Source organism: Alternaria atra, assembly GCF_907166805.1.
Source record: "Alternaria atra isolate CS162 genome assembly, contig: 21, whole genome shotgun sequence".
Classification (NCBI taxonomy): domain Eukaryota; kingdom Fungi; phylum Ascomycota; class Dothideomycetes; order Pleosporales; family Pleosporaceae; genus Alternaria; species Alternaria atra.
The window spans coordinates 6,455,626-6,481,615 of NW_025091319.1; the positions used below are offsets into that span (position 1 = coordinate 6,455,626).

General features: G+C 50.8%; 11 protein-coding genes across 11 annotated transcripts; 5 read left to right on the plus strand and 6 right to left on the minus strand.

Annotated features, from left to right (window-relative positions):
* Window positions 1-32: 32 nt before the first annotated feature.
* On the minus strand, window positions 33-2,352 carry ALTATR162_LOCUS2609 (uncharacterized protein; the record flags this gene model as incomplete). The annotated part of the gene is made up of 5 exons (XM_043310215.1): window positions 33-344; window positions 398-527; window positions 578-783; window positions 835-1,184; window positions 1,239-2,352. The coding sequence occupies 5 exons, from the start codon at window positions 2,350-2,352 to the stop codon at window positions 33-35; spliced, it is 2,112 nt and encodes a 703-aa protein (XP_043166150.1).
* Window positions 2,353-3,685: 1,333 nt separating this feature from the next.
* On the plus strand, window positions 3,686-4,322 carry ALTATR162_LOCUS2610 (uncharacterized protein; the record flags this gene model as incomplete). Its single annotated transcript, XM_043310216.1, has 2 exons — window positions 3,686-3,937; window positions 3,990-4,322. The coding sequence occupies 2 exons, from the start codon at window positions 3,686-3,688 to the stop codon at window positions 4,320-4,322; spliced, it is 585 nt and encodes a 194-aa protein (XP_043166151.1).
* A 1,487-nt stretch (window positions 4,323-5,809) lies between these two features.
* Window positions 5,810-7,410, minus strand: ALTATR162_LOCUS2611 (uncharacterized protein; the record flags this gene model as incomplete). Its single annotated transcript, XM_043310217.1, has 2 exons — window positions 5,810-6,677; window positions 6,731-7,410. The coding sequence occupies 2 exons, from the start codon at window positions 7,408-7,410 to the stop codon at window positions 5,810-5,812; spliced, it is 1,548 nt and encodes a 515-aa protein (XP_043166152.1).
* Window positions 7,411-7,703: 293 nt separating this feature from the next.
* Window positions 7,704-9,153, plus strand: ALTATR162_LOCUS2612 (uncharacterized protein; the record flags this gene model as incomplete). Its single annotated transcript, XM_043310218.1, has 3 exons — window positions 7,704-7,819; window positions 7,869-7,968; window positions 8,017-9,153. 3 exons carry the CDS (start codon window positions 7,704-7,706, stop codon window positions 9,151-9,153), a joined length of 1,353 nt encoding a protein of 450 aa, XP_043166153.1.
* Window positions 9,154-9,265: 112 nt separating this feature from the next.
* ALTATR162_LOCUS2613 (uncharacterized protein) lies at window positions 9,266-10,348 on the minus strand (the record flags this gene model as incomplete). Its single annotated transcript, XM_043310219.1, has 2 exons — window positions 9,266-10,175; window positions 10,224-10,348. 2 exons carry the CDS (start codon window positions 10,346-10,348, stop codon window positions 9,266-9,268), a joined length of 1,035 nt encoding a protein of 344 aa, XP_043166154.1.
* Window positions 10,349-10,822: 474 nt separating this feature from the next.
* Window positions 10,823-11,761, plus strand: ALTATR162_LOCUS2614 (uncharacterized protein; the record flags this gene model as incomplete). Its single annotated transcript, XM_043310220.1, has 1 exon — window positions 10,823-11,761. One exon carries the CDS (start codon window positions 10,823-10,825, stop codon window positions 11,759-11,761), a length of 939 nt encoding a protein of 312 aa, XP_043166155.1.
* A 491-nt stretch (window positions 11,762-12,252) lies between these two features.
* Window positions 12,253-13,295, plus strand: ALTATR162_LOCUS2615 (uncharacterized protein; the record flags this gene model as incomplete). The annotated part of the gene is made up of 2 exons (XM_043310221.1): window positions 12,253-12,286; window positions 12,481-13,295. 2 exons carry the CDS (start codon window positions 12,253-12,255, stop codon window positions 13,293-13,295), a joined length of 849 nt encoding a protein of 282 aa, XP_043166156.1.
* A 3,384-nt stretch (window positions 13,296-16,679) lies between these two features.
* ALTATR162_LOCUS2616 (uncharacterized protein) lies at window positions 16,680-18,343 on the minus strand (the record flags this gene model as incomplete). Its single annotated transcript, XM_043310222.1, has 4 exons — window positions 16,680-16,727; window positions 16,776-17,215; window positions 17,594-17,993; window positions 18,044-18,343. 4 exons carry the CDS (start codon window positions 18,341-18,343, stop codon window positions 16,680-16,682), a joined length of 1,188 nt encoding a protein of 395 aa, XP_043166157.1.
* A 564-nt stretch (window positions 18,344-18,907) lies between these two features.
* ALTATR162_LOCUS2617 (uncharacterized protein) lies at window positions 18,908-20,356 on the minus strand (the record flags this gene model as incomplete). The annotated part of the gene is made up of 1 exon (XM_043310223.1): window positions 18,908-20,356. One exon carries the CDS (start codon window positions 20,354-20,356, stop codon window positions 18,908-18,910), a length of 1,449 nt encoding a protein of 482 aa, XP_043166158.1.
* An 837-nt stretch (window positions 20,357-21,193) lies between these two features.
* Window positions 21,194-22,386, minus strand: ALTATR162_LOCUS2618 (uncharacterized protein; the record flags this gene model as incomplete). The annotated part of the gene is made up of 2 exons (XM_043310224.1): window positions 21,194-22,198; window positions 22,246-22,386. The coding sequence occupies 2 exons, from the start codon at window positions 22,384-22,386 to the stop codon at window positions 21,194-21,196; spliced, it is 1,146 nt and encodes a 381-aa protein (XP_043166159.1).
* A 1,627-nt stretch (window positions 22,387-24,013) lies between these two features.
* On the plus strand, window positions 24,014-25,742 carry ALTATR162_LOCUS2619 (uncharacterized protein; the record flags this gene model as incomplete). The annotated part of the gene is made up of 4 exons (XM_043310225.1): window positions 24,014-24,089; window positions 24,139-24,939; window positions 24,993-25,384; window positions 25,449-25,742. The coding sequence occupies 4 exons, from the start codon at window positions 24,014-24,016 to the stop codon at window positions 25,740-25,742; spliced, it is 1,563 nt and encodes a 520-aa protein (XP_043166160.1).
* Window positions 25,743-25,990: the final 248 nt, after the last annotated feature.

The window sequence follows — 25,990 nt, forward strand, 5'->3', positions numbered from 1 at the left end:
CATCATGCGCACCATCTCTTCTCAAACACCTTCTAAGTAGTACAAGTCACATCACCAATACCCGACATCTCCCTCACAGCATTCTCAATATCTCCCGCGCTCATGCCACTCAAAAACGTTGCGGTGAATGTATCTCCACCAGTGAAGCTGAACGAATCGTCCCCAAACTTCTCCTTGAGCGAAGCTTCGTCACCCCAGCCCGATCCGGTGACCTCCCATTTACCGCCGCCCAAGCCCTGTTCAAGAACTTTGCACGATGCTGTGTTTGGAGGAGGTGGCGGTGGCGAGTCTGGTTGTGGCTCTGGTTCGGACTCGGCCGGGCGATTGTGGACGTTGCAAATTTCCTGTGGTATTGTCAGACGATTATAGTAGTCGGTTTGTGTAGAGTGTCACGAACGTTCTTCAAATCCTCGTTAGTAACCGCACCGTTTTCGACGATCGGGCGGCCAGGAACCGACTGCTCAGGAGTAGGAGCTCTTTTTGTAAAGAGGGAACGCTTCGCAGACGCGTCTGGGAGATCGCAAAGTCTAAGCTCAAGTTAGTTTCATGATGATTCGGGTGGAAAAGACTATCGTACTGATTGAGCGCTAGGTTGTATGGCACTTTAAGACTATCCTTTTCAGGCTGTGGTGAGACCGGAAACGTGTCGTCTTCGTTGAAAGGATCGTCGTTCCTGACTTCGGCATTCTTCAGCATGAACGCCTTCATGTCTGTCGGTACACTGCCATCGTGCCAGTTGCTGCGCAGTTCGGGAATACTGAAGAGGTATGCAGCGAGTCCGGCCTGTCGTCGTTAGCATCTCGTGTGAGGTTGAAGAAGATAACGAGTACTTACTATGGCTGGGGCAGCAGCAGACGTTCCATCCGACGGCTTAGTGGCGCCATCATCTCCATCATGCTTCGCAGCAACAACTTGGACTGCGTCTGCGTAGATATCGACCTGACCACCTTGGCCGTTGCCTTGGATTGTATCCCTGTAGTATTTACCAGCCTGGTCTACGCCACCCACAGTGATTATGCTGAACCTATCATCGGTACCAAAGGCTTGCGGTACGAGGGAATCCAGAGTGCGGGATGCTCCGTCGTTACCTGCGGCGACAACGAGCGTAATATCTTTTTCCTTACATTTTGTGAGTGCACGCTGCATTATGTTGATCTTACCCTGGTGTTGATCTTTGATCCAGCCTAAACATTCGGTCAGTATGGTTCGCCATAAGGTTTATGAACGGCATTACTTACCATAGGATAGATTGATGATATATCTCGCATTAGGGTCGGTATTCTGGAGTCTTTGGCGCCTGATATCATCGATTGTCCACGCGAAAGCGAACTCTAGTGCCGAGTCCGTAACACCTCGTGGTAGAAGGTTAGGGTTACTTGGGTTGTTTGGGTTCTTAGCTGAGTTTCTCATCTTCACCACAACAAGATTTGCTTTGGAAGCCACACCACTGACATATCCAGCTGCAACACTTGCAACCATCGTTCCATGACCATTGATATCCGTCATATCCTCTGGTCCCTTTTGGTCATCACTAAGTGGGATTCCAGCGAGTGTGTGTCGGTTAGGGACGACAAAGTCCCGAACCTCGCGCTCCGACGCATCAAATTCTTGGTGACTCTTACGATAACCACTATCAAGGACATAGATAGTTTGACCTTGCCCAAGAGAAGGTTCGAAGACATAGTTCGGTAGCTGTGCCGGATCGTTCCTCTGGTTCCTGGCTGAAAGTAACCTGAGATGAGCCGCACTATCGTCTCTCTGGTTGAGTGATTGAGGCAACATGGCCCTGGTGTATAGTGAATTCGTAGCGCTGTGCTGAGGAATGACGAGCGCCTCGCCAGCCTCTTCAGTGATCGGCTCGGCCCATGCTATTATGGGGTCCTCGCGGACGATAGCAGCTTCAGCATCAGTGAGATTTAGATATTGGCAAGAAACCCACTCGAGTCCCTCGAAAGCGATTATGTCGCCCTGCTTGTCACCAAGTGGTGGTTTCTTGGCGAACTCCTCGTATTGAGCTTGTGTTATGCCGTCCACGGTACTGACAAGATATGCTTTGGGGATATCTTCGTCTCTCTTGGTACGCTTTCTGGTATCCTTTGACACGGTCTCTGCTAAAGGGGTGCCATCCTGGCCTGACTGGGATGCATCTCTTTTGACATTGTCTTTCTCCGGGCCGGCGACTGGGGCGCATGATGGTTGCACACCGGAGGTTGATGCACTTGCCCTTGGTTCATCATTTGGACCCATCCTCTGATGAAGGTGCACAACAGTTCCAGTCTCAGCAGCCCCAAAAGAGATATTCGTGAGCAAGACCGCAATCGCTGCCAGTGTGACGCGCGAGATGTGAACCATGTCGGATGGCTTGGCAAAGCGGGGAAGTTCACAGCGAATCGGATAAAGAGGCGTGCAATTGTCGTGGACTGTGTAATCGAGAAAGCAAGGTTCTGAGATATTGCGAAAAGCGAAATGTATACAATGAGAGATGAGTGTAGCCGGTGCTGAATGTGTATATGTTCTGATGTTTGAATCGCTGTGTTCTTCTCCTTCTTATACTCAAAAGCATGAACAAAATATAGAACACTTACCTCAACCAGCCTCTGGTGGCATATAGAATACATCCATGCCGAAAGATTGAGATTTTTGATTTGATACTTGACGCCTCCCTCAGATCTAAATCAGTCGACCTATACTCGGGCAAGCAGGGCAAGGCATACTCGGCACGACTTATCTTTGGGTCAGAACGACGTGCCAAACCTATTGTACCTAGCTCTTGTATACCAGTGTTTTGTAGCATTTCGTGGACAAAGTTTTGCGTGGAAGAGCGAACATCTTGATGAGCGAAAGCTGTACTCGATAGCTTCGAGCTCATAGAGAGAAGTCTCGCCTTCCACCGGAATCGTATCCTGTACCAAAAGATTTCAAAATCGTAACCTTAGCGAGCCAGGGAAAGCAAATTGGCAGATTGATCGCACCCAGTCACAAGGATCTGCAAAGCAGTATTACTTGAAACGAAGGTTCGCATCGCCGTCCAGTATCAGGTATTTGTGTTCGCTGATGTCAGCGAAGCATCTCGGATAGCAGACATGAATAGTGTCAGCGTCTCGCGGAGGCGGACTATGTTCATATTCCATGTGCCGTTTCAAGTCTCTTTATGGTGGCTGTAAGGATTACGTGAGTGCTTGTGATAGTCTCAGTGGCTGTGATGTCCTCTCCATCTCTTTCTCGGGCTTTACGTTGCGAAATGACGACCCATCATACGCGCCGCACGATTCTTACTAGATATCATTCTTTTCGCTTTACGTCACGAGATGAGCGTATGCTGATATTCCGAGATTGATGCAACAAAGACAGACGCGATAGACCGCGATGAAAAGTGGACGCGTCGAGACTGTGGAATTGCAACGCGACGCGGCTCTGCGGGCAGATCGATGATGGCGGGGATTTAGCGCCAGCGATGCGGAGCCTCCGCGTGCCGGAAGAGCCACATTTGTGAAAAAGCTCTGCGAACGGACGGCATCGGCGATCTTGGAATAGGCATGGCATCTAAACTTGAAATCGCAATCGCAGATATGCCTTGCCGCTTCAGCCACGTCGCATCCAGAACAGTAATTACCTGAGTCCGACGACCACATACTTTGATCACCCCTTCACACCAATTTTACCATCAACCAGAGCAAAATTCAAAATGGCAACAGACGACATGACGATCCCGCAACACGTGGGCATCTCAGAGGCACCCCGCGATGTTGAAGCCATCAAGAAGCAAGAAAAGGCTGCTCTACTGCCACACTGGGATTCTGGCGTCGCGTTCAAACTAGGTTACAACCTCCGCACACGCCTGCTTACCTTTGAACGACCGGCTGTTGTAGATATCTCTACCATCAGCACACCAGGCCATGTGCTTTTCCACGCCGTGAGTACCATGATCAACTTCGTCGTTGAAAGATGATGATACCTGTGCGTAAGAGACGCAATGCTAACTTTAGTAGGTAACGCACTCCGGCACTGCTCTAGACAACGATTTCTGGGTTAGCCGGAAACGCGCAGCTGTCATTCGCTTCAATGCGAGTACATGGCGTCTGCAGAACCAATTTGAGGGCGACGAGGAGAAGTTCAAGGCAAAGATGGGACTGGGCGAGACGGCCAAAGACTATGCAATCCATGGTGGTGGCGTGCCTATCTACATCAAGAACTGCGATGGGCCTGTTGCGGTAGTCGTCGTGAGTGGGTTGAAGCAGTGGGATGACCATCAAGTTGTGATTGAGGAGCTGGGAAAGCTTTGCAAAGAGATGGAGAGCGGAAATGGCGGAACGCCGATCTAGGTTATTGGCACCATATAAGTATCAACGACTATGACCGATTTCTTCACCTACCACCTTACTTGACATTTCCCATTTTCCAAAAGAAATCAAGGCAAGCGCATGGGATACTAGAGTTCCAACAACTACTTCTTGTGTGTCTGCGGTCATCTCCAGCCTCCCCCCTCCTCTCAAACGTCCTTGTCAAAACGCAGAACGAGGTCGTTATGTGTTGTGCTGAAATCCAGCAACCGAAAAACGAAAGCCAATAGCAGGGCATACATAGGCGTAGCCATGTAGATTTCCGATCACTTCAAAACAATCACTGAAGCTGCTACAGCCGCGCCGCGCCAGGGCAATTGGCCAGGTATAAATACCTTACAGTTTGCACTTCTTCTTTCAATCCATCACCAAATACCAAAAGAGTAAAAATCAGTTTTTACAGACTGTTGTCTTCCATTTCAAAGTTCATAGCAGCGTATCATCATGTCCGCTTTCCCACACTCTACCCCGTTGTCCAAAACTTCGTTCAGTCCCCTTCGCTGGAAAGATCTGCTTGGTACCTCTCATGGTCGCGAACAACCGCCGAACAGAACGATGCCGTCTTACAAATCTATTACCAGTTCACTCTATGGCCGCGCTTCTGCTTTAGTTCGTTTCGTAGTCGGCACTTCCATCGAAAACAATGACTGTGTCAGTTGAAATGACACAACTTCAGGAAACAAATCACTTCCGCGGTATTCCCTCCGCACACAGTTGGGTATTTGCACGTTGTGGTAAACATGTTAGTCTTGCATCATAGCCCTTTTCTCAATCTCACCTGCGCGATTCAGACTTGTATTTGGATAAATGCATGTGGACACCAAACTGCCACAAATCCCTTAGGGCGTGCGGTGTTACATTTAGTTCTCGTGGAACGGGCGCCGTGCGAGGAACAGAGAAATAGCCCTGAGGTCGAGTCGTGTTACATGCGGCTCAAAACATATGATATAAACGCAGACGGCGTGTAGTCTACAAGACCATTGGTTTAGAGAGTAGCCATGAATGTGTAAGCTAGATTGATAGATGGACAGTACTGGTTGGCGGAGCCATGATTGGGGCGACTGCCTCTTTTGCCAGAGTACATGACGTTGTCCTCTAGGACTTTTTGAATCATGAAAGCCAATAATTATTTTTTCGAAGGAAGGGAAAGCTTAGTGTATTGGAAGGTAAGGAAGATAAAGTTTAGAAAGGCACCTTATATAGCATCCGCAAGAGTGGACATTCAAAGTTATAGAGATAGGGCGTCATGGGACTGGCAGCGGGCTCCAACAGACGCTTTTGAATGTCATAATTGATGATAGTCCATGATCATCACTTCTACAACAAAACAGCACGCAAACTTTTCGGTCCTGACCAAGGGTGCCATCTTCTCCAAGACATGGTCGGGGATCAAGCAGCTCGTAGGGTATACGCGAAAAGACCAGAACGCCGGAACACATAGAACACACTTGTGCCTACTTTGCAGACACTTAACCCTCTTCTGTGTCCATTTGATCGCGTCCTCTCCTGGCGCCTCCACCACGGCCTCCTCTTCCTCCACCTCGACCACCGCGTCCACCCCTGCTGCCTCTCTGTTCGTGGTAGTCCTTCATCTCTCTGACGGCAATCCTCTGCGCATCACCCACACGCTCGGCGTACACCATCGCCTCATCCTTGTTGATGACCTCCTCGGGAATCTTCTTGCCGAGCGCATTCTCGATGCGCAACCAGATCTCAAGGTCGTACTGTGTGACAAACGAGACAGCCTTACCAGACTTTCCAGCTCTAGCTGTTCGACCAACACGATGGACGTAGGTCTGAGAGTCGCTTGGAAGATCAAAGTTGACCACGAGATCAACGGCGGGGATGTCGAGACCACGGGCTGCTACATCGGTGGCCACAAGGATGTCGCGGCTCTTTGATTTGAACTTGTTGAGTGCACCGAGACGGGCGGATTGACCCAGCTGACCGTGTAACGGGATGGCTCCGAAGCCAAGGGTACGAAGAAGAACAGATATACGCTGTGTCTCGTTGACTGTACGTGTGAAGATGATTGTTGGGTGACCAATGTTGTCGTTGAGGAGATGAATGAGGTACAGGTCCTTCCACTTGAACGGGAGGAAGATGTAACGTTGTAGTAGGGTTGAGACGACTTGGTGTGACGAGCTGCTGATGCTCACACGAACCGGGTTCTGTAAGGCTGCGCGTTGCAGACTCTCTACCTTGGAAGACATGGTGGCAGAGAAGAGATATGTGTGGCGTCCCTCCCTGGGAAGTACCTTGAGAATCTTGTCCAACACGGGGCCAAAGTCCAGGTCGAGCAGTCGATCAGCTTCATCGAGTACCATGTACTTTAGGCTGCAATGGGGTTAGCATCCTGTTTCGTTACGGGTTGTATTGTTTCAACTTACTGCTTGAGCGAGAAGCCCTTGGTGTTCTCCAGATGATCGAGCAATCTTCCAGGAGTAGCCACCACAATGTGCGGCCTTTTCGAAAGGGCGATGGCTTGAGGCACCATGTCCATTCCTCCTACGAGCGTCGCGCACTTGACGTTGATAATGCTACCCAGAGCATCCACCTGCTGTGCGATCTGGTATGCCAATTCTCGTGTAGGTGCCAGGATCAGACCGAACAATGGCTGAGGCTTCTCGAGTAGGGATTGAAGGATGGGTAGAACGAATGCGGCCGTCTTTCCAGAGCCCGTTTCAGCCAGCCCGATCACGTCTCTGCCTTCGAGGGCGAGAGGTATAGCCTGTTCCTGAATCGGAGTTGGGTTTTTGTAGTTGAGGCTTTCTACCGTGTCGCAGAGCTCTTCGCGAATTCCGAGGTCTCGGAAGGACTTCTTCGGTTGGTCTGCGCTGGCGCTGGTAGAGGGCTCGGCTTCATCGTTTGGAGCATTATCGCCCTCTACTTCCCGTTCTTCGTCGTCGTCGGTAGGGTCTCGGTCGTCATCGCTGGATTCGGATTCTGGCGGTGGTGCAGGCTTCTTCTGGACCTTCTTCGCAGGCGCATTCGATGGTCGCGCTTTCTTTGACGCACCAGTCGCGGTGGTCGCGTCATCGCGAAGCTTTCTTTTCGTAACTCCAGGCATTATGTTGTCGTGTGATGAATCTGGAAAAGTTGTGCACAGTATTCTTGCTCTCGACGCCTCGGAACCAACAGAAGTCGAAATCTTGGCAAAGTGGGACGGGACCCACCTAAAAGTTCGAGCGCCAGCCAGCTCTAGTTTGCGACTGCATGCGACAAAAGCCATTCGCTCGACAACACCAGCACCTCGTCCTCCAAGTCACAGCAGCGGAGCATACAGTCGCAACGGAAGGCTCACAGAAGGAGTCATTCTAAATTCAATAACAGAAGTCGACAATAAGGAACTGAGTCCTCGCAATGGCTCGTGGAAAAGGAACCGCGAGGAAGAAGCAGTCGGTACGCGACAAGGAGCTTGCAAAGAAGCCAATCACAGGAACTCCGAAATCCATGGTCATTCGTATCGGCGCGCAAGAGTGAGTTTGATCATATCGAGGCGTTAGCTTGATTGTTAACAAAATTTAGAGTAGGAAGATCTGTCTCAGACCTCGTCAACGATGTACGCCACTGCCTGGAACCTGATACTGCTATCCGACTGAAGGAGCGAAGGGCGAACAAGCTGAAGGTATGTCCCACATGTTTAACTGCACGACTTGAGCTGACAATCTTCAAGGACTTCCTTGTCATGTCTGGACCGCTCGGTGTCAGCCATCTTCTGCTGTTTTCGCGTTCAGAAGTCGGAAACGTCAACCTCAGGCTATGCCGCGTCCCCCGCGGTCCTACCCTCCATTTCCGAGTGGAGAACTACAGTCTCTGCAAAGATATCATCAAGTCGATGAGGCGCCCACGAGCTGGCGCAAACGACTACATGGTCGCCCCGCTGCTGGTGATGAACAACTTCCTGACGAGCGACTCGGAGAGAGAACGACTCGGCGACATGGCACCCCCTAAGCATCTGGAAAAACTCGTAACAGACATGTTCCAGGGCTTGTTCCCGCCTATCCAACCGCACACCACCCCTCTACACTCGATCAAGCGCGTCCTCTTGCTCAACCGTGAGCCTCCTTCCGAAGAAAATGGATCCGTCACAATCAGTCTGCGACATTACGCGATTACAACCAAAGTTACAGGCGTCCCAAAAGCCATTCGACGATTATACGCAGCTGAGAAGCTTATTGGCAGCAAGGAGAAGAAGAAGAGCGCATTGCCGAACCTGGGAAAACTTGAGGATGTGGCAGACTACATGTTGGACCCTTCAGCTGCTGGCTACACGTCTGCCTCGGACACCGAACAAGACACCGACGCCGAGGTAGAAGTAACGGCACCTGTGCGGCAAAAGGTCCTGTCCCGCCGCGAGAAGGAGAAGCTAAAGGCCGGCGACGAGACATCCCACGCACGTGCCCGAGGCTCAAAGCCCCGCGTCGAGAAACGCGCTGTCAAGCTCGTCGAGCTCGGTCCTCGCATGAAGCTTCGCCTCACAAAGGTTGAGGAGGATGTTTGTGGCGGCAAGATAATGTGGCACGAGTACATCAAGAAGAGCAAAGCGGAAGAGCAAGAACTAGAGAAGAAGTGGACGCAACGGAACAAGGAGAAGGCGGAGCGAAGACGCATACAGAAGGAGAACGTCGAGAAGAAACGTGCAGAGAAGGCTGCTGCTAGGGGAGAGACTGGTGAAGGAGAAGGCGAAGAAGACGAGGATGAGGAGATGGATGACTTGGACGAGTATGATATGGATGACGATGTCTGGCAAGACGCTGCGGATGCTGGAGAGGAAGGAGAAGAAGAGGACGAGGAAATGGATGATGAGTGATATGGTCTTATACAAAAGTCTTAATGATACCCCATTCAACGCTTCATCTCCGGTTGCAACCAACCCGTGGCATCCATCCCATCGCACTTGCACCGGGTATCAGCGTCCTCATTCAAGCCCCCTTTGGCTTCTTGATCAACACCCTCTCCCCATCAGCACTCAATTCCCACCCCACCCCCTCACTAACCAACTCCTCCCACCTCCTCTCCGTAACCCTCTCCACAAACGCCTTGTCCGCAGATAGATACGCTTTTCCCAAACACTTGAGTGCATGCACACGCACCCCACCATCAGCCCACTCCATAATACTCCTCTGATACCCATCCACACTCCTCCTCACCCGCCAAAACCCCACATAATCATCCGCAACAAGACACTTCAACACCTTCTCCACCCGCCAATCCTTATACCCATATGCCAACTTCGTCGTACGGGCGCCTGCGTAATCAGACTGTCGGCACGCTTGATCGAGAATTACCAGGCCGACGAATTCGTGGAGCGTGGAGGGAGATAAAGGATTCCGTGGGTGGATGGTATTGAGGAGGGAGAGGAGCGAGGGCAGGTAGGAGGACCAGTCGTGGCAGAGGATGCTGACGTGGATTGCGAAGGTGTAGGCGCGGAGGGCGAAGGCGTCACTGCGGTTCGAGGCTGTTATTGCTTCGCGGAGTTTGCGCAGGGAAGCGAGGACCGTGGCGAGTTCGTCTATGGAGAGGACGAAGGCTTTTTGGGGGATGGAGTAGTGTGTGGTATTGGGGATGTTTGTCAAGGTTGGGGCGAGAGGGGGTCGACCGGTAGGTTGGTGCTCTGGGGGCGCGTGTTTCGAGAGGGAGAGCGAGGAGAAGGAAGACGTGAGCTTGGAGTTTGCGGTTGTTGTTGATTTTGTATTGTCTGTTTGCGTAGCTTGGGGGACGCTGACTGAGACGAAGAGACGGTCTAGTTCGTCGCGATTAAGGGCGCAGAGTTTCATGTAGCGTTCTATTATGCGGTTGAAGTAGACTTCTTGTGTTTTGAAGTCGTTCAGACTGTGAGGTTAGCAATTGTGCCTACATGTACAAGAGGAGGGAGAGTACCGAGTCTCGCCTTTTGAAGGTAGCCCATATGTCTCCAAGACATCTTCGCGGACGGGCTTCAGACGGTTCCAAGCACCTGAAGCGGCGCGACGACTGTTGGGTCGGGCAGGATCGGAGGACTTCATCGCGTTGGCGGTTGGATTGGGATGTTTTGGAGGGGACGGGAGCTCAAGTAATGTCAAAGATTCTAATAACCATGGTCGTATGTCACCTAACGTATTTGCGACCCATGATGGGTGGTAGTGAAAGCAATCACGCTGGAGGTTTGGAAGGTGGGATGGAGGGGCAGTGCCCGAGCTCGACGCGTCTCAGATGCCTTGTCTCATGGCGAGAGCAAAATCAGATACCTTGATCACGATATCCAGCAATTGAACTCGCCTAGCAATTGCTGGTCATTGGGAAGAGATGCGTTGTTCTCGCAAGCCTCGCCGGACGTGGCATAGTTCGCGCGTAGTCCCTGAGGGTATGCGCGGATTCTCCGAGGCCGCTTCATGACATGTGAACTCCCACTGAACATTCATATACTACAGGCCTTTTCCTACTTTCCATAATCCCTCTCTCTTGTTACCTCTTATACAGTATCCATCAGTAATCACAACATGGGAACCACAAAGAAAGCAACGTCAAAGGCTGTAGAAACCGGGAAAGAGCTGGAGCAAAAGGTCGAAGAAAAGTTGATATTGCTCTGGGACGAACTCTCGCCATGGCAGCAAGACAACCACTACATTCAGTCAGGATACCGCGCTCAATCCAATTCCTACATTAAGTCTTGGAAGAGCCTCGGATATCTACATAACGAGACCGTCAACATCTACACGCATTTTATCGGAGCCCTGATGGCTGCCGTATCTTCAATCGCATTATACAACACACTGGCTTCCCGCTATGAGACGGCTACGCAAGAGGATGTCTGGGCATTCGGGTGTTACTTTGTTGGAGCCGTCGCGTGTCTGGGTATGAGCGGGACGTATCATACGATACAGAATCACTCGCATGAAGTCGCTGTATGGGGCAATAAGCTTGACTACCTGGGCATTGTTTTCTTGATCTGGGGCAGCTTCATACCGGTTATCTACTATGCTTTTGGCAGCGAACCAGAGTTGCGAAGAACTTATTGGACCATGATCACGACGCTGGCAGCTGGCACATCTGTCGTAGCGACACACCCCAAGTTCCGCACTCCTGCATTGAGGCCCTTTCGAGCGCTCATGTTCGTACTCATGGGTCTTTCCGCCGTATTTCCTGTGCTTCATGGCGTTCGGTTGTATGGTGTTGAACATTTGCGGAAAAGCATTGGGCTGTACTGGGTTCTTTTGCAGGGCGCGCTGTATATTGCTGGTGCTGCTATCTACGCTGCAAGGATACCTGAGAAGTGGAACCCCGGAAAGTACGACATTTGGGGCTCGAGCCATCAGATATTTCACGTACTTGTTGTTCTTGCAGCAGCGAGTCATCTTGTAGCTTTGGTTACGGCATTTGATTACGAACATAGCCACAGGTGGGGCAGTGTGCAGGAAGGGATAGGAGGCAAGAGTTAGACGTGAACGCGCCATACTTAGAATACATGGCTAATGTAAGGGTCAACTATACAACTGAATACCTTCCTTCCACATGGTATGAGACGAAAGAACGCAATCGACAAGGATGTATTTCGAGAATGCAGCCGAACGACGCACAGGCCGGCAGATGACGCCGTGGCTCGATCTGCCAGCCACCTTCCCCATAGATTGGCAAGATTGGCACGTTTGTGGGTCAGGGCAGCCAATCAAACCTCGGCACCGCAGCTTCCGATCTTCGAGCTCACTTTCCCAGCACTCAGGTTCTCAGCTTCCATTCTTCTCTTTTCTTCCACACCACCCGTCGCGTCTCTCCCAACTGCTTGCGCATCATCTCTACGCATCAAAGTATCCTTTCTACCTTTACGCGCATCAATTGCTCCTCTTCTTCCGCTTTCGCGACTTCCCACGCTGGTTTGCGAAGCATAACGTCATCTCGTACCACCTGCGACTGCTGAGCTGCGTTACACACAATGACTGACACTGAGATCCAACAAGGAGACAAAGGTACGTGTTTCTTACCTCTCCAATCCGAGGCTTCCTCAAAGACGTGGTGGCTGCGCATGGCAGGCTTTTGCCAGGCGCATTGCGCTTGCCGGTGCGCAACGATCGCCCATCTTCGCGCGTTGCTGTACTCTCGATCGCGTCTATTGTACCCTTGAAAACAATTCAGGAGCCCGTTGCTGACGTGTAAATATCAGTCTCATGGAACTGGGGTTCAGGACAGCCCGGTGGCACAGTTGCTGAGACTAAGGAGCAAGGCGAGATTGCTATCGAGTCGAAGAAGGGCAACACTATCAAGAAGAATGCCTCACCTGATAACCCCGCTGTCCACGTCGAGCGCTCTGGAAACGACGTTGTGAAGCGCGCTTCCGAACTCCAGATCGACGAGAAGGCTGACGGCGCCAACGGAGAACAAGCTAATGGCGACTCCAAAGAAGGCGACAAGGAAGCTGAGTCGGAGAAGACAGAGGAAAAGAAGGATGACGACAAGCCTTCTGAAGCTGAGAAGAAAGACGAAGAAATGAAGGACGCCCCAGATAGTGAGGAGAAGAAGGAAGACGCGCAAACCAACGGCGAGTCCAAGGCCGAAGAGTCCAAGGAGGAGTCCAAGGAAGAGTCAAAAGAAGAGTCCAAGGAGGACGCGACAGAAGACAAGTCCGCAGAGAAGCCTGCGGCCGACGAGAAGGACGATGAACCCCAGGTCGGCGACAAGCGCAAGGCCGACGAAGCATCCGCGGATAAGGCCAACGGCGCTGACGCCGAAGAGAAGCCTGCCGAGAAAAAGGCAAAGACTGATGAGGCTGAGGCCGAAGATGAGAACAAGGATGAGGACAAGGATGAGGACAAGGAAGAAGCCGAGACGAAGCCAGCTCCCAAGAAGGGCGGCCGTCCCAAGAAGGAGAAGAAGGAGCCTGCGAAGAAGAAGCAGCCCAAGAAGGCTGCTACCGCCGACGGTACACCGCGCCGCAGTGGCAGGACCAACAAGACCACAGTATCAATGGCAGAGGACTAAGGTATGATAAAACTTTCGTAGCAACGAAGCATGGCAACGGACATGATGTCGGACGCGGCGCAAAACCCGGATGAGTTGGAACGGGCAACGTGAAGGACAACAATGACCGGAATGGATATCGGGTGGAAAGGATTTGATTTCATTGTCGGGGCGCTAAAGGATTGGATCTTGTTTCGAATCTCGTTTCCTTGTCTATCTGCTTTACGTCGGTAACGAATTTTGCTCTTTGTGTCTGTCCATCTGCATGTAACAGTAACGTCAACATCAAAATCAAGTCAAAATAACTGCAAACTTCTTCTTCTTCTTGATTTGCCGCCTCTTCCCGGCTTGTCATAGAGATGGCACAAGGCGAATGTGTACGGGTTTGGAGAGGTTACATTGAATGGCATTGCTACGAATTACTATGAACTGTGTCTGATTGTGATTGCCTGTTGGAATTGTCAGCGACGCTGTATCGTAGGCGATATAGTAATGTGACAAGTGTGATTGTTTTCTCTTGTTCAGACAGGAAATACTCATTCAATAAAGGCCGTGAAACCCTCTCCGATCCGTCTTGAAACTTGTGATTTGTATTGTGTTCATCATATTGAGACGGGGGGATGTGGAAAGAAAAAGAAGAGCTGAGACTTACATGGACTATTTGGGTGTGTTGGCAATGGTTTGTCAGTTCTCCAACGAAACAGTAGCTGCACTACTCTGGATGGGCGATGTATTGATCGCGTGTAAAAGCTGGTTTGCGCGCGTGGCTCGTGTTGAGGAAAGAAGAGATTGAGGGAGCTGTAGCTGGGAGAAGGATCCTGCGCGTTTTGAAGCGAGGAGTCTTGGCGGGGCAGGGACCATGTGTCCTGAGCCCCCGCCTTGTTCACAGCTGAACGTACACTTCTCTCCTCTCAACTTGACCATAGTAGTGGTTATCGTGGTTAGGGTTTTTGTTGTTCTCGACGCATTCTAGGACCTTGCTCTTGTGTCTCGCCGCCCTAGATATAGCACTCCGTGATAAAGGGAATTTCGTTCCTCAACAGTCTGCTCCCGCATACTTCAGCAGACGATTTCATCTGGTGAAGGGCATTTGAAAGTCATCGCAATTATCCTGGCTACAGAGTACATTGCCAAGGATAGGCGCAAGAGCACGGGAAGTGATCTGGTCTCCCATCGCGGACTGCCCTTCTGATGAAGGGATGCTTGCTTACAGCAGTTCCTCAACATGCGGCTTTTAGACGCTTGTACGTTTGAGCTAAAGTCCTTTTCGGACAGTGTTCCACCATATGTCATTCTTTCACACTGCTGGGAGGATGAAGAGGTCGTGTTCTCTGATCTGGCCGATCTAGAACAGGCTAGGGAGAAGAAAGGCTTCGCAAAGATCCAAAAGACGTGCGAACTTGCTATTGAAGATGGATTCAAGTACGCGTGGATCGATACATGCTGTATCGACAAGAGCAGTAGTGCTGAGCTTTCGGAGGCTATCAATAGCATGTTCGCATGGTACAAGAACTGTAATCGATGCTATGCTTATCTCGCCGATGTAGAGGTCCAGGGTGCTTTCATGGAGGGGCCCAGCGCGTGGCATAGCAACACATTCGCGCTCAGCAAATGGTTCAGGCGTGCTTGGACGTTACAAGAGTTACTTGCTCCTAGTAATTACCAGTCGAATATAGACCCGGACACGAAGTTCGACCCGGGTATGAAATTCTATTCCCGCGACTGGCAGCTTCTTGGGAATAAGGGAAGCATTGGTACGCGAATATCGAAGATCACGGGCATCCCCATAGAGTATTTGGAGGGTCAGAGCTTGGAAACCGCAAGTATCAGTATGCGGATGTCATGGGCGGCAGACCGACAGGCGACAAGATCCGAAGATATCGCCTACTCTCTCCTTGGAATATTTGATGTCAACATGCCATTGTTGTATGGCGAAGGAAAAGTAAAGGCGTTTAGAAGATTGCAGGAAGAGATCATGAAGATATCCGAGGACGAGACGCTCTTTGCCTGGGAAAGCTCAGAATTCGGAACAAATCAGTTAACTGGAGACGTGCTAGCAAGTGGGCCGAACGATTTTCGAGAAGCACGGGATCTGATACCCTTCGCTTCAGATGGTCCCGTGGCTCCTTACACCATCACCCACCGGGGTCTCCGCATATGGCAAACACTTTTTCACACTCGGGAGCTTGGCAGCGTCGAACGCGACAAACTTCGGCCGCTTCGGTCACCTATTATGATCTGGTCGGGTCTCGACATCGTTTGGGGGATCCTGAGGTGTCATGTTGTCCATGATTTCCAGCACTATGTGGTTGTTCCGTTGCGACATTTGTCGGCAGATATATATCTTAGAAATGTCAGCACCAGTGTGTCATTGATTCCATCCGGATCAACCTCAGCCACGGCCTATCCGAGAGAAATATACATCCGCAACAGTCGTACTTCAACCATTGCAAACAGCGTTCGGCGTCGGTGGGGGTTTCTTCTTCGAAAGCCTCCAGAAGGCGTTGAGATACGACAATGCTATCCAAAAGAAGCCTGGAGCGCAAAAGATAATATCCTGCAGGGCAAGGAGGACAACGTTGGACCTTCGTCTTGGCACGCAGCCTTTGAATTCAGATTCAGTCCGACCAATAAAGCAGGAAATACCGAAAACTACGTGGTATTTGTAGCCTTGGGATGTAGACGTCATGACACTGCGGAGCACCCAAAAGAGTGGTGCTATATCGGCAACCCAATGTTGCTGCATGAGACTGTGCAACATCAAAACTTGGAAGCATTCCATCGCACTATATCGTCGAAGCCTCCGAGATATCAGGCTTTCGGATTTGGAAAGACCGATAGGACCCACGTAGGCCTAAGTCTTAAGGTTTCAATCACCCCAATGAAGGTACTTTCTCAAGATATGTTTGTCGTGGACTTTCGTTATGAAGGGCTCGAGGTCCAGCACAAAGAGCTGCTTGCCCCCAGCGTGTCTTTTTCTAAGGGTTCGATGCACGATGTGACAGAGTTGATTGTTTCCAAAACGTGAGTACCTTAAGACCCTAAAGCACACGAAGATCATCGCGCATGTACCCTACATACCGCAAGTTCTTCTACTTCAACCTTTTGTTCTTTCGGCACCCAGTCATAGTCGTTTACATAAGTGAGCATAAACAAGCAGTCATTGTTCTTAGACGCATGCATTGCATACTCTCAGTATTCGTTTACACACCCTCCAAATCACGTTGCTCACACAAATCTAAGTCAGTGAATAGCAAACGCTGTTTGTTGTGGCATAACGAAACTATCTACAAACTCGACTAGATGTGCACTTTCAGTGTGCATTGTCGGCCCAAAGATATCAGTTTCCTTCCTGCTAACCAAAAGCGCATGGCTTCAAAGGTTAGGGAGTTGTACAGCCTAGGCTCACCGAAGACGTCCAGAATGTAGATCGATGGTGTTGGCACGAGCGAACTAAGTTGCGTTAGCAAATTCCGCTTGCAACGAGAGATAAGTACTCACTTTTGTCTTGTGCCACAACTTCCAGATTATGATCGGCACAATGAAAATTGGGATGCCAATATACGAGGCGATAAAATCACCCGTACTCCAGTTTCCCTTCAAGAAGACAGGAAATCCCGTAATCAAGGTAATGATAGTAGACCCGACAAACCCATACCACGCAGTGAAAGGTTGGAACGGGCCCTTCCAGGGCAAGCTATCTCGGCTATGTCCTTGCGCTTTCATAGCAGCATGAAAGCGGATATAGCAGAAACATAATGTTGCCCAGGCAATCAACCCCGCAACAGTGCTAAGACTCACCAGCCAACCGAAAGCTTGCGCAGCGCCTCCCGAACCCAAACTGAGATATGCGAGAGGACCGAATAGCCACGACGCCAGGACTGCCCAGTATGGTACTCCGTTGCTCCAGGTGCGGCCAAAGAATTGTGGAAGTTGGCGATCTGTGGTCATTGCGACGATGATCCGGGATCCGACCCAACAGTAAGAATTACCTGCCGACCAGGCAGATATGAGGATGCAGGCGTTGACGATGGAAGGAAGGACAGAGATGCCCGCCTGCTTTATCGCAATGACCCAAGGTGAAGAGTTGGCATTTCCAGAGTCTGATACGAGACCGGGATCCCTAGGGTCAACGATAATGCCAATAAGAAGAGCACCCAGAATGTAGAACAGGGCGATGCGGTATGTAACCCGTTTGGCCGACTTTGGTATGGCTACGTGTGGGTTAATACTCTCGGCAGCTGTGATAACCACCACCTCGACGCCAATGAAGGAGAACGCTGCGTTGACGAACGATGCCAGGAATCCCAGAAAGTGACCCGTCGGCCCAGTGATACCATTGTAATCCACCCAGGCCCCGGGGTCGTTCCAGTAACGGAAGCCAATGGTCTCACCATTCGGCGCGCCTCCGGACGTGATGACAATAGAAACCAAAACTAGACCAAGGAAGCATGCGATCTTGATCGTACCTGCGGCGACTTCAGATTCACCGAACCAGCGCACGCTCAGCAGGTTGATTGCAAGGATGAGAACAAGACTGATGGTGATGACAACGGCAGGCGATAGGTCGGTCCAGTAGCCTACGAGAATTGCGGATGCTGAGCACTCAGCAGCAATGGATATAGTATAACAGTATCCATAACTTATAGCCAGGGAGAAACCGACCGCCGGATCAATGAAGCGGCTAGCAAAATGTGGAAATGAACCAGCAGTAGGGATCTGATTGATGGTGAGTACGATTTTGGAACAAGACGCCATAGAATACCGACCACAGTAGCCAGCTCTGCAATACTTTGCATAACACACCATAACACACTCCCGACGATGATATATGCGAGCAACAAGCCCGCTGGTCCAGCATTTGCATACGCAGATCCTGTTCCAATGAAGAGTCCCGTCCCTATACCGGAACAAAAACCGATCATTGTGACATGATAGTCCTTGAGACGGCGCTGCGTCGCGCCATGGCCGCCAACATTTAGTTGTGGCTCGATGATTGGTTTGCTGTCGTCGGAATCATGGTGGTCGATATGGGGCGAACTCTCGATATCTCGGATATGGTCCAACATGTTTGCGGGGAAAGGGTTTGGAGACGCACAGGCAATAGTGTCCGCGGAATACTACAATGTGGCTACATTATAAAGCTCCTTTGGTTATACATACTCGTATGCTCTTATCCCTTGTCGATCAGGAAATTCTCTTCGGCGCCATCAAAGCACGTCATGTAAATCTACTCTAAGCCTGGACCACCCTGTGGTGGCGCTGCATGTAGTTGCTGAGCATCTCAAGAACATCGTGGTACATAGCTTGCGACTTTAGAAGCTCCTTGCGGTATCGAAACGGTCAGGTACCTATACATCAAACAATATCAGTAGCTTTACTCACTTGCAGATATTTTCTCTACTGGTGTAAAGCATCGCCATGTGATTTGTTAGATGGGCTAGTTTCCGCTAAATCGTGATATCCCGGAAGGGGCCGAATTTAGCGCCGTGAAGTTTTCTCTAGTTGGTCGCGCTATCGGCTGGCAGTTTCGCATCATGCTGGTTCAATCCGCCCAACAACAGAATTGTGGGATCTTTGAGTTCTTGGTGATCCTTGTTCTCTTAGCATGACAAAGTTGTCTATTGAATTACTTAGACCTTCACTTTCAGCGTCCAACGCCTTCCCAAACACGCCCACCTACTGAACAAGAAGCTGATCAGTGACAAGCCGAGAATCGCACAGAAAAAGGCTACCATAGGCTGAGGCCCGACTGTCTGAACAAGCTCTCCACTGATTGGAATGCAGACCAGCGTCGCAAGGGAAGCAATGAAGTACATGCTTCCATAGTATCGACCAAACTCTTCTGCCCTGCATAGCTGTCCTACGCATGCAGGCGTTAACGCCATCCAGGAACCCGTACCGAAACCGAAGAGCGCTGCGAAAGCGTACAGTGCTGGAAGTGATGTTGTACCGAGTGGCAACCACAAGACTAGCATCCAAAGCAAGGTGAAGACGATCATGATGAACAGGGTGTTGAATCGACCAATCTTATCCGCGGCATAACCGGGAAATAGACGTCCGAGGCAAGATACACCATTGAGTACAGCAATGAGATAGAAGCCAGTATCAGGCGGAAAGTCGGTGCTCAGCGTTGCATATGTAGGCATAATGCCCAGTCCACCAAAGAGAACGACCTCGAAACCGAAAACACTCAACGTGAATAAGCTCAATCGCAAATCGCCGTAGATGGAGAGGGAGATTATGGCTTTGTTCTTTGCGGCAGCGGACGGCGGAATGCGAGCTTTCATCAGAATGTTGGCGACGATGAAGCAAAAGAGGAACACAAAGCCCAGTATCCGGAGCGACCATGCGTAGCCGTACTTTGGAAGAGTGGTCCGCAGCATCAACGGGATTGCCAAACCACCAGCGGAGCTACCCATCATGGCGATGCCTTGCGTCAGACCTCGTCGCTCCTTGAACCAATGCGCGACTACTGCGAGACTCGTAGTGGTCAACATGGCGCCAGCAAACCCGCCCAGTATACCGCAGCAAAGGATCATCTGCCAAAACTGGTCACATTCGGCAAGCAGGAAGATCATCAAGAGAAACATGACACTCCCTGTCAGCGCGATCCATCGTGGCCCATAACGGTCGAAGAGCGGTCCCACCCAGATGCCCAGCGCAAGTGAGAGGTAAACGAAAACCGATGGGATCCATCCAATATCACGCGCTGACATGTACGAGAGCTGGTTCTGGCCCCAATAGTCCTGAAGCGTGCCAATGGAAACCATAAACCCAAACGAAGGGAATAGCATCAAGCATGCCGATGCGACAACGAGCCATGCCCGAAGTCCACCCTCAGGAAAGTCGTCTTCGGCATCAACAATGGGTATCCCGGGCTCTTCGTCAAGCTCGTCAATGGGTTGCGTCCGATGCGACCGTGTACGCCCATGCGATCGGATTTCCATCTCTTGATGCGTAGATTGTTTCGCCTCGCTCCCGGTTTTCGATCGTCCCGTCATCTTTGACACCGTCCTCCTCAGTCCATCCCAAATCTCATCCGGTTCTGCATAAGGTCTTCCGTCGCTGGTGATCGGCATGTCCTGCACCTGGACTGTCGGGTTGGCTATAGGATCCATTTCCAAAAAGCCCCTCTTCTTCTCTTTTATGAACTTTGCAAAGAAAAATCCACCAGAATTGCGTCAAGCGCTCGCAACGTGAACCGAAAGACTTCTTATTCGTGAGAGATGTTCGGTCATCGACCACGAAACCCTGTGCTCCTTATACAAGGACACCGGAATCTCATCCCCCATTGAGTAGGGTAGCTTGGCGCAAAATGCGCATCTATGACAGCAAAAAAATGCATGAAGGCGTGCCGGGCGTCAAAAGACGCCCTTTTAATGCGCGCCCTATCGGCGCGAAGATGGCAAGTGGAGCGGCCTTGTCTGGGCCTGCCCCGCATGCAACCGTCCTGCGTCTGTTAGCATGTTCGGAGCTTTCTGAATACTCCGAGCTACTCCTGGGTGCGCGCGCTGGTACTCCGAGATCGCCATGATTGAAAAGAAGGGCGTGGGAAGCTTGCTAGCGCGAGCGCGTGGGTCGAGATGGCTGTGGCCGCGAATCTTTGAAGTTACAAGGCGCGACGATAGCCCGCGGAGCTGGAATGCAAATGGATGACTAAGCCGCTTGTCATGGTATCAGTCCGATTGACGTATTCGTCGCCTCTCTCCCAACACGCATACGCATACGCCGCCCGTTTTGTTAGTATTCGGAAACACTCATCATCATGTAATGCAGGCGATCAGACTTCAGACCTAACGCGCTCATGTTTGCATTAACTACTGCATGTTGAAACATCGCAAGGCAAACAGTGAGTGAGCCATACATTGTACACGGTTAAGCACAAACCGCCGCTTCGCTATCTACAGACTTGCACCTCACTTCGGTACAGCTGTCATGATAGAATGGAACCTCACATCGTCATAGCAATGCACATCCACCATCTTCAATCCTGCGCTCTCAAGCAATTTCATCCAGTCCTCTCTGCTCCGTTCGATGCCGCCCAGCGCCGCCATCATCGCAAGATCCATCATGGCGACCTGCCAAGGCACCTTGGTCTCCGGCAAAACCACCTCGTCAATCAGGATACGCGATTCTGAACCCATAGCCGGAATAATGTTTGAAAGAATGCGAACACAGTCTTCATCTGTCCAGTCATGCATAATATGGCGTAGATAGTAGAATTTTGCGGAGGGGACGGGCTGTGGAGTGAAGAAGTCATGGGCTTGGAACTCGATGCCATCCACTTTGGGTGCGTGCGCGAGAGTTGAAGGAACATCTTGGACGACGATACGGCCAGGGAGTTCAGGAAACTTCTTCTTGAATGCGACAGAATGCTGACCGAAACCTCCACCAATATCAACCAGGAGCGCAGATTCATCCACGGGCTTAAAGTTGCCAACAACCTGCTGAGCAGGGTATGAGGAGACCCAGCTATCAACGGAATCAAGCACCATGATGTGGCCGAGTGCTTTCATCTGCTCGCCATCCCGCTTCATCCACTCAAATGGTGTCAGTTCAGTCTTCATGGCCGTATGAAACGGCAGATCCTTAGGGTTGGTGATGTCTTGGTAGTTGTGCTCCTTCAGGTAGCCGGGTAGCGCTTGCATAACCGGTAAGTGAAGTTTCGAAAGATGTGGTGCAGCGCCACGAATGTGCGGATTCGCGAAGACCCGTGTAGTACGGTTTGCTGCGAAGGTGTTCTTCTCGACTTCTGTTATAAGTCCAAATGATGCCATGGAGCGGAGCAAGTGGGCGAGTAGACTCGGCGCTGCGCCCGTCGTTTGCTTGAAGTCATCATGTGTGATTGGTGTCATAGACGAAGAGAGCATGGTAAAGATGTTGAGATCGATACCGACATCGACAAGAGCCCACTGGAGAGGCTGTAGACGGATTAGTGGATGATACGAAAGGGGCGTGGAAGACTTACTGCCATGGCTAGGCTGAACGTCATCTCCCAGTCGCTATAAAGATCCTTCTGCAGGTCCCGAATCTGTTCCTGGATTTGTTGTCGTTCACGAGCATCACTCTTTGCGTATATGTTGCGGATGGTCTCTGTTGCTGCTTCCATGACTGCAGGATTAGGAGTGTACGATAAGAATTCTCTTACTGGAAGGAGGTGATAAGATGGTTGTATCGATGCATGTCTAATATCAAAGGCCTCGATCTTTATACATCTCCTCTACGCGCATGATTATTCCGCTGTTTTCGGATTTGTAGCACATATCGCGTTTTGGGGCTGTTTGTTGACCGAAATGTGCGATATCCAGGTTGGTGGTGTCCATAAGTAGCAGCGAGATGGCCGAAAAGACCGATTTTGCCGATGCCATGTCCGCGTTGCTACTCTCTATACAAGATCGCATATATCGCCGCTGCAAAATTACCCAGTCCAGTTTCTGACTCTTAATCTGGTGGTGAATCTGTAAACACCTATATGGGGTAGCTTCAAGCGATTTGTCGACAGTAGACGCGATTTCCCAATCGGGAAGGTTTGGTTTGAGCGTTGATGGCAGTAATTTTCACCCAATGCCACCACGGTGCCCATGCTCGCTCAATGCTGCCTACGCTGATTCAACACCTGCCATGCCTACTATGTTCACTCAATGCCTGCAACCTCGACTCAACGAGAGCTCATTGGCCAAACGCGGCTCCATGTTTCGACGACATAGGGCCAACACTGCATCGGGAACTTAGTTTCAGTGTTTTAACCAAGGTCAATGTTGCCATCACTAATGGCAGTCACGAGTGGGTTGAGTCTATGCCTCAGGCTGGTTGTTACAGCCATGGGGTCTCAAGTGGCCTTCGCATACCTACACATGATGATATTGCGCAAGAAGCCGACTCTGACGAAACCAGCAATGAACCCGACATGGAATATTGTTGTAGGCGGTCAACACACCATCTCCTTTAAGACGCGGACGTATGTTTATCTCGTCTTAATGCCGTTGCATAATGCATAGAACTGTTGAGGCTTGTCATGACGTTGGCATCGCGTTTGTGGCGGATTGTCAACGTGCAGCGGGTCGGATGCAACGGATGTTGGCTATACTTCCGCACGACTCAGATCATTTCATATCTTGATCGTTCCAAGGTTTTGAGCATGTTGTATAGAAGCACTATGTGTCAGTGCGTTCATGGATGAGGAAGGGTCTTTGCATACGGGCGCTACCATTGCTGGCAAGCTTAGCGTTCGAGATTCAAGTGGAGCTCATTTCTCCGTCGACGCTTAAGAAATGCCACCATTCACGCATAAGCACTAGGCTCAACACATGCAGCACCAAGCATTGGGGCGTCCTCGTAAACATGGCTTGGGAGGCTTGTCTTTGCAGTTCGAGCTGCATGGCGTTGTTGCGCGCAAAGAAAAACACCATGGAAAACATCACGAAAATCGCGACAATCTTCTCTGGTCAGTATGTTGGCTTCTAACTTGTGGATCGAACCGAGCGGTCTCAACAAAGCACAGATGACTGGTGGAAGAAAAGATAATTGGGTCTGCGGAGGCAGCCATTCCCCAAAAGCCACAATGAGGTGGAGTCTGGGGTCGGACGGGTTCCTCCAGATGATAACGACGCAATGTCCTGGGACGGTATTGCCGATGGTGCCACCCTAAGGCGTTTGATGCTTCTATTCAAAAGCCTGCTACGCCCTCTCGACAGGTAGGCCAGTTCAATCCAGTGCGCTGCGACGACATAGCCAGGATGCCGTCCAAATTCTTCAAGAACCGCAGGGTCTACCTACTGACTAGCGTTGCCTACATGGGCTCGCTGCTGTTCGGTAAGCACAGGTGCCACCCATCCTTGCACAAAAACTGACAGCATCATAGGTTATGATACAGGAGTAATGGGCAGCGTCCTCGCGCTCAAGGCTTTCAAAGAGGACTTTGGCTTGCCAACAGACTCATCCGGATTCTCCGACTCGAAGAATGCATCAGTATCATCGAACGTTGTATCGCTTCTCACTGCCGGTTGCTTTTTCGGGGCGATCGGAGCCGCCTGGATCAACGAACGCTACGGTCGACGGTTGTCTCTCATGGGCTTCTCTCTCGTTTTCCTCGTTGGCGCCGCGCTTCAGACTGCCGCCCATCATGAGATCGGCATGATTTACGCTGGTCGCGTCATCGCAGGTCTCGGTATTGGAGGAATGTCAGCCATTACTCCTGTCTTCGTCTCGGAGAATGCTCCGCCAGCTATTCGAGGACGTATCGCGGGTCTCTTCCAGGAATTCCTGGTCATTGGTAGTACCTTCGCTTACTGGCTGGATTATGGAGTTGCACTCCACATGCCCGTTTCAACGAAGCAATGGAGAGTCCCGGTATCAATCCAACTCATCCCAGGTGGTTTCATGTTGATTGGGCTTTTCTTCCTCAAGGAGTCTCCTCGGTGGTTGATGTCAAAGGGTCGGCAAGAAGAAGCTGCGGAATCCCTCGCGTTCATTCGCTGCGAGCAACCGGACAGTCCTGAGCTTCTGCAGGAACTAGCGGAGATCCGTGCTGCGGTTGAGGAAGAGCTCAATATGACGGAAGGTATCACCTGGAAGGAGTGTCTCCTCCCCGGCAATCGATACCGGTTCATCACTGGTTTTGTGCTCATGTTCTGGCAGCAATTCAGCGGAACAAACTCAATCGGTAAGGAGGCAATGCTCTTGAATGTGGAGTGTCTTGGTCTAACCCTTTGCTAGGTTACTACGCACCTCAAATCTTCCAGACCATCGGCGTATCCGCGTCCAACGCTTCGCTTTTCGCAACGGGTATCTACGGCACTGTTAAGGTCATCACCACGGGTATCTTCCTTATATTTGGAATCGACTTCGTTGGCCGAAAATACTCGCTCATGGGTGGCGCGGCATGGATGGCGGCTATGATGTTCATTATTGGAGCTGTTCTCGCGACATATCCGCCAAACCCTGACTCTGGCTCGGTCTCGTCACCGTCCATTGCCATGGTGGCCATGATCTACCTTTATGTCATCGGATACTCGGCTTCATGGGGCCCTGTTCCGTGGGTTTACCTATCGGAAATCTTCCCAACGCGACTTCGTTCGTACGGTGTCGGAATGGGATCAGCGACCCAGGTAAGTCGTGACTGCACGACCTGCATGTATGGCATACGCTGACTTCATACCTCTACCTCTACAGTGGCTATTCAACTTCGTCATTACCAAGATTACTCCAGCAGCTATTAATCATATTGGCTGGAAGACCTTCATTATGTTTGGCGTCTTCTGCGCTTCCATGGGTATCTTCGCAACATTCTTCATCAAAGAGACGAAGGGAAAGACTCTTGAAGAGATCGATATTCTGTTCGGAGATGTGACAGCAGAGCAGCGTCTCCAGGATGTCGAGGTGGGCATGAAGGAAGAACAGCGGAAGCACTCGGTGAAGTACATGGAGGACGCCCCCGAACTGGAGAACAAGGCAGGAAAGGAGTAAGCAAGACTTCAATGGTCTTAGCGAGTTTCGAGGCTACCTAGGTATTTGTAGATCAATGCGCATGCTTTAGTGACGATGGCCAATCCCTGCGATGAGTTATGATCGGACTTCAGCGATGATCAAAATATTTCTGCCGCAAGTCGACTATGCCCAAAGTGATTTTGCTGGCACGGTTCTGCAAGAAATATTCTACGTGTGGAATTGCAATGCGATGGCAGCTTGAGATGAGCCTTCTTCTGGAGGAGGAA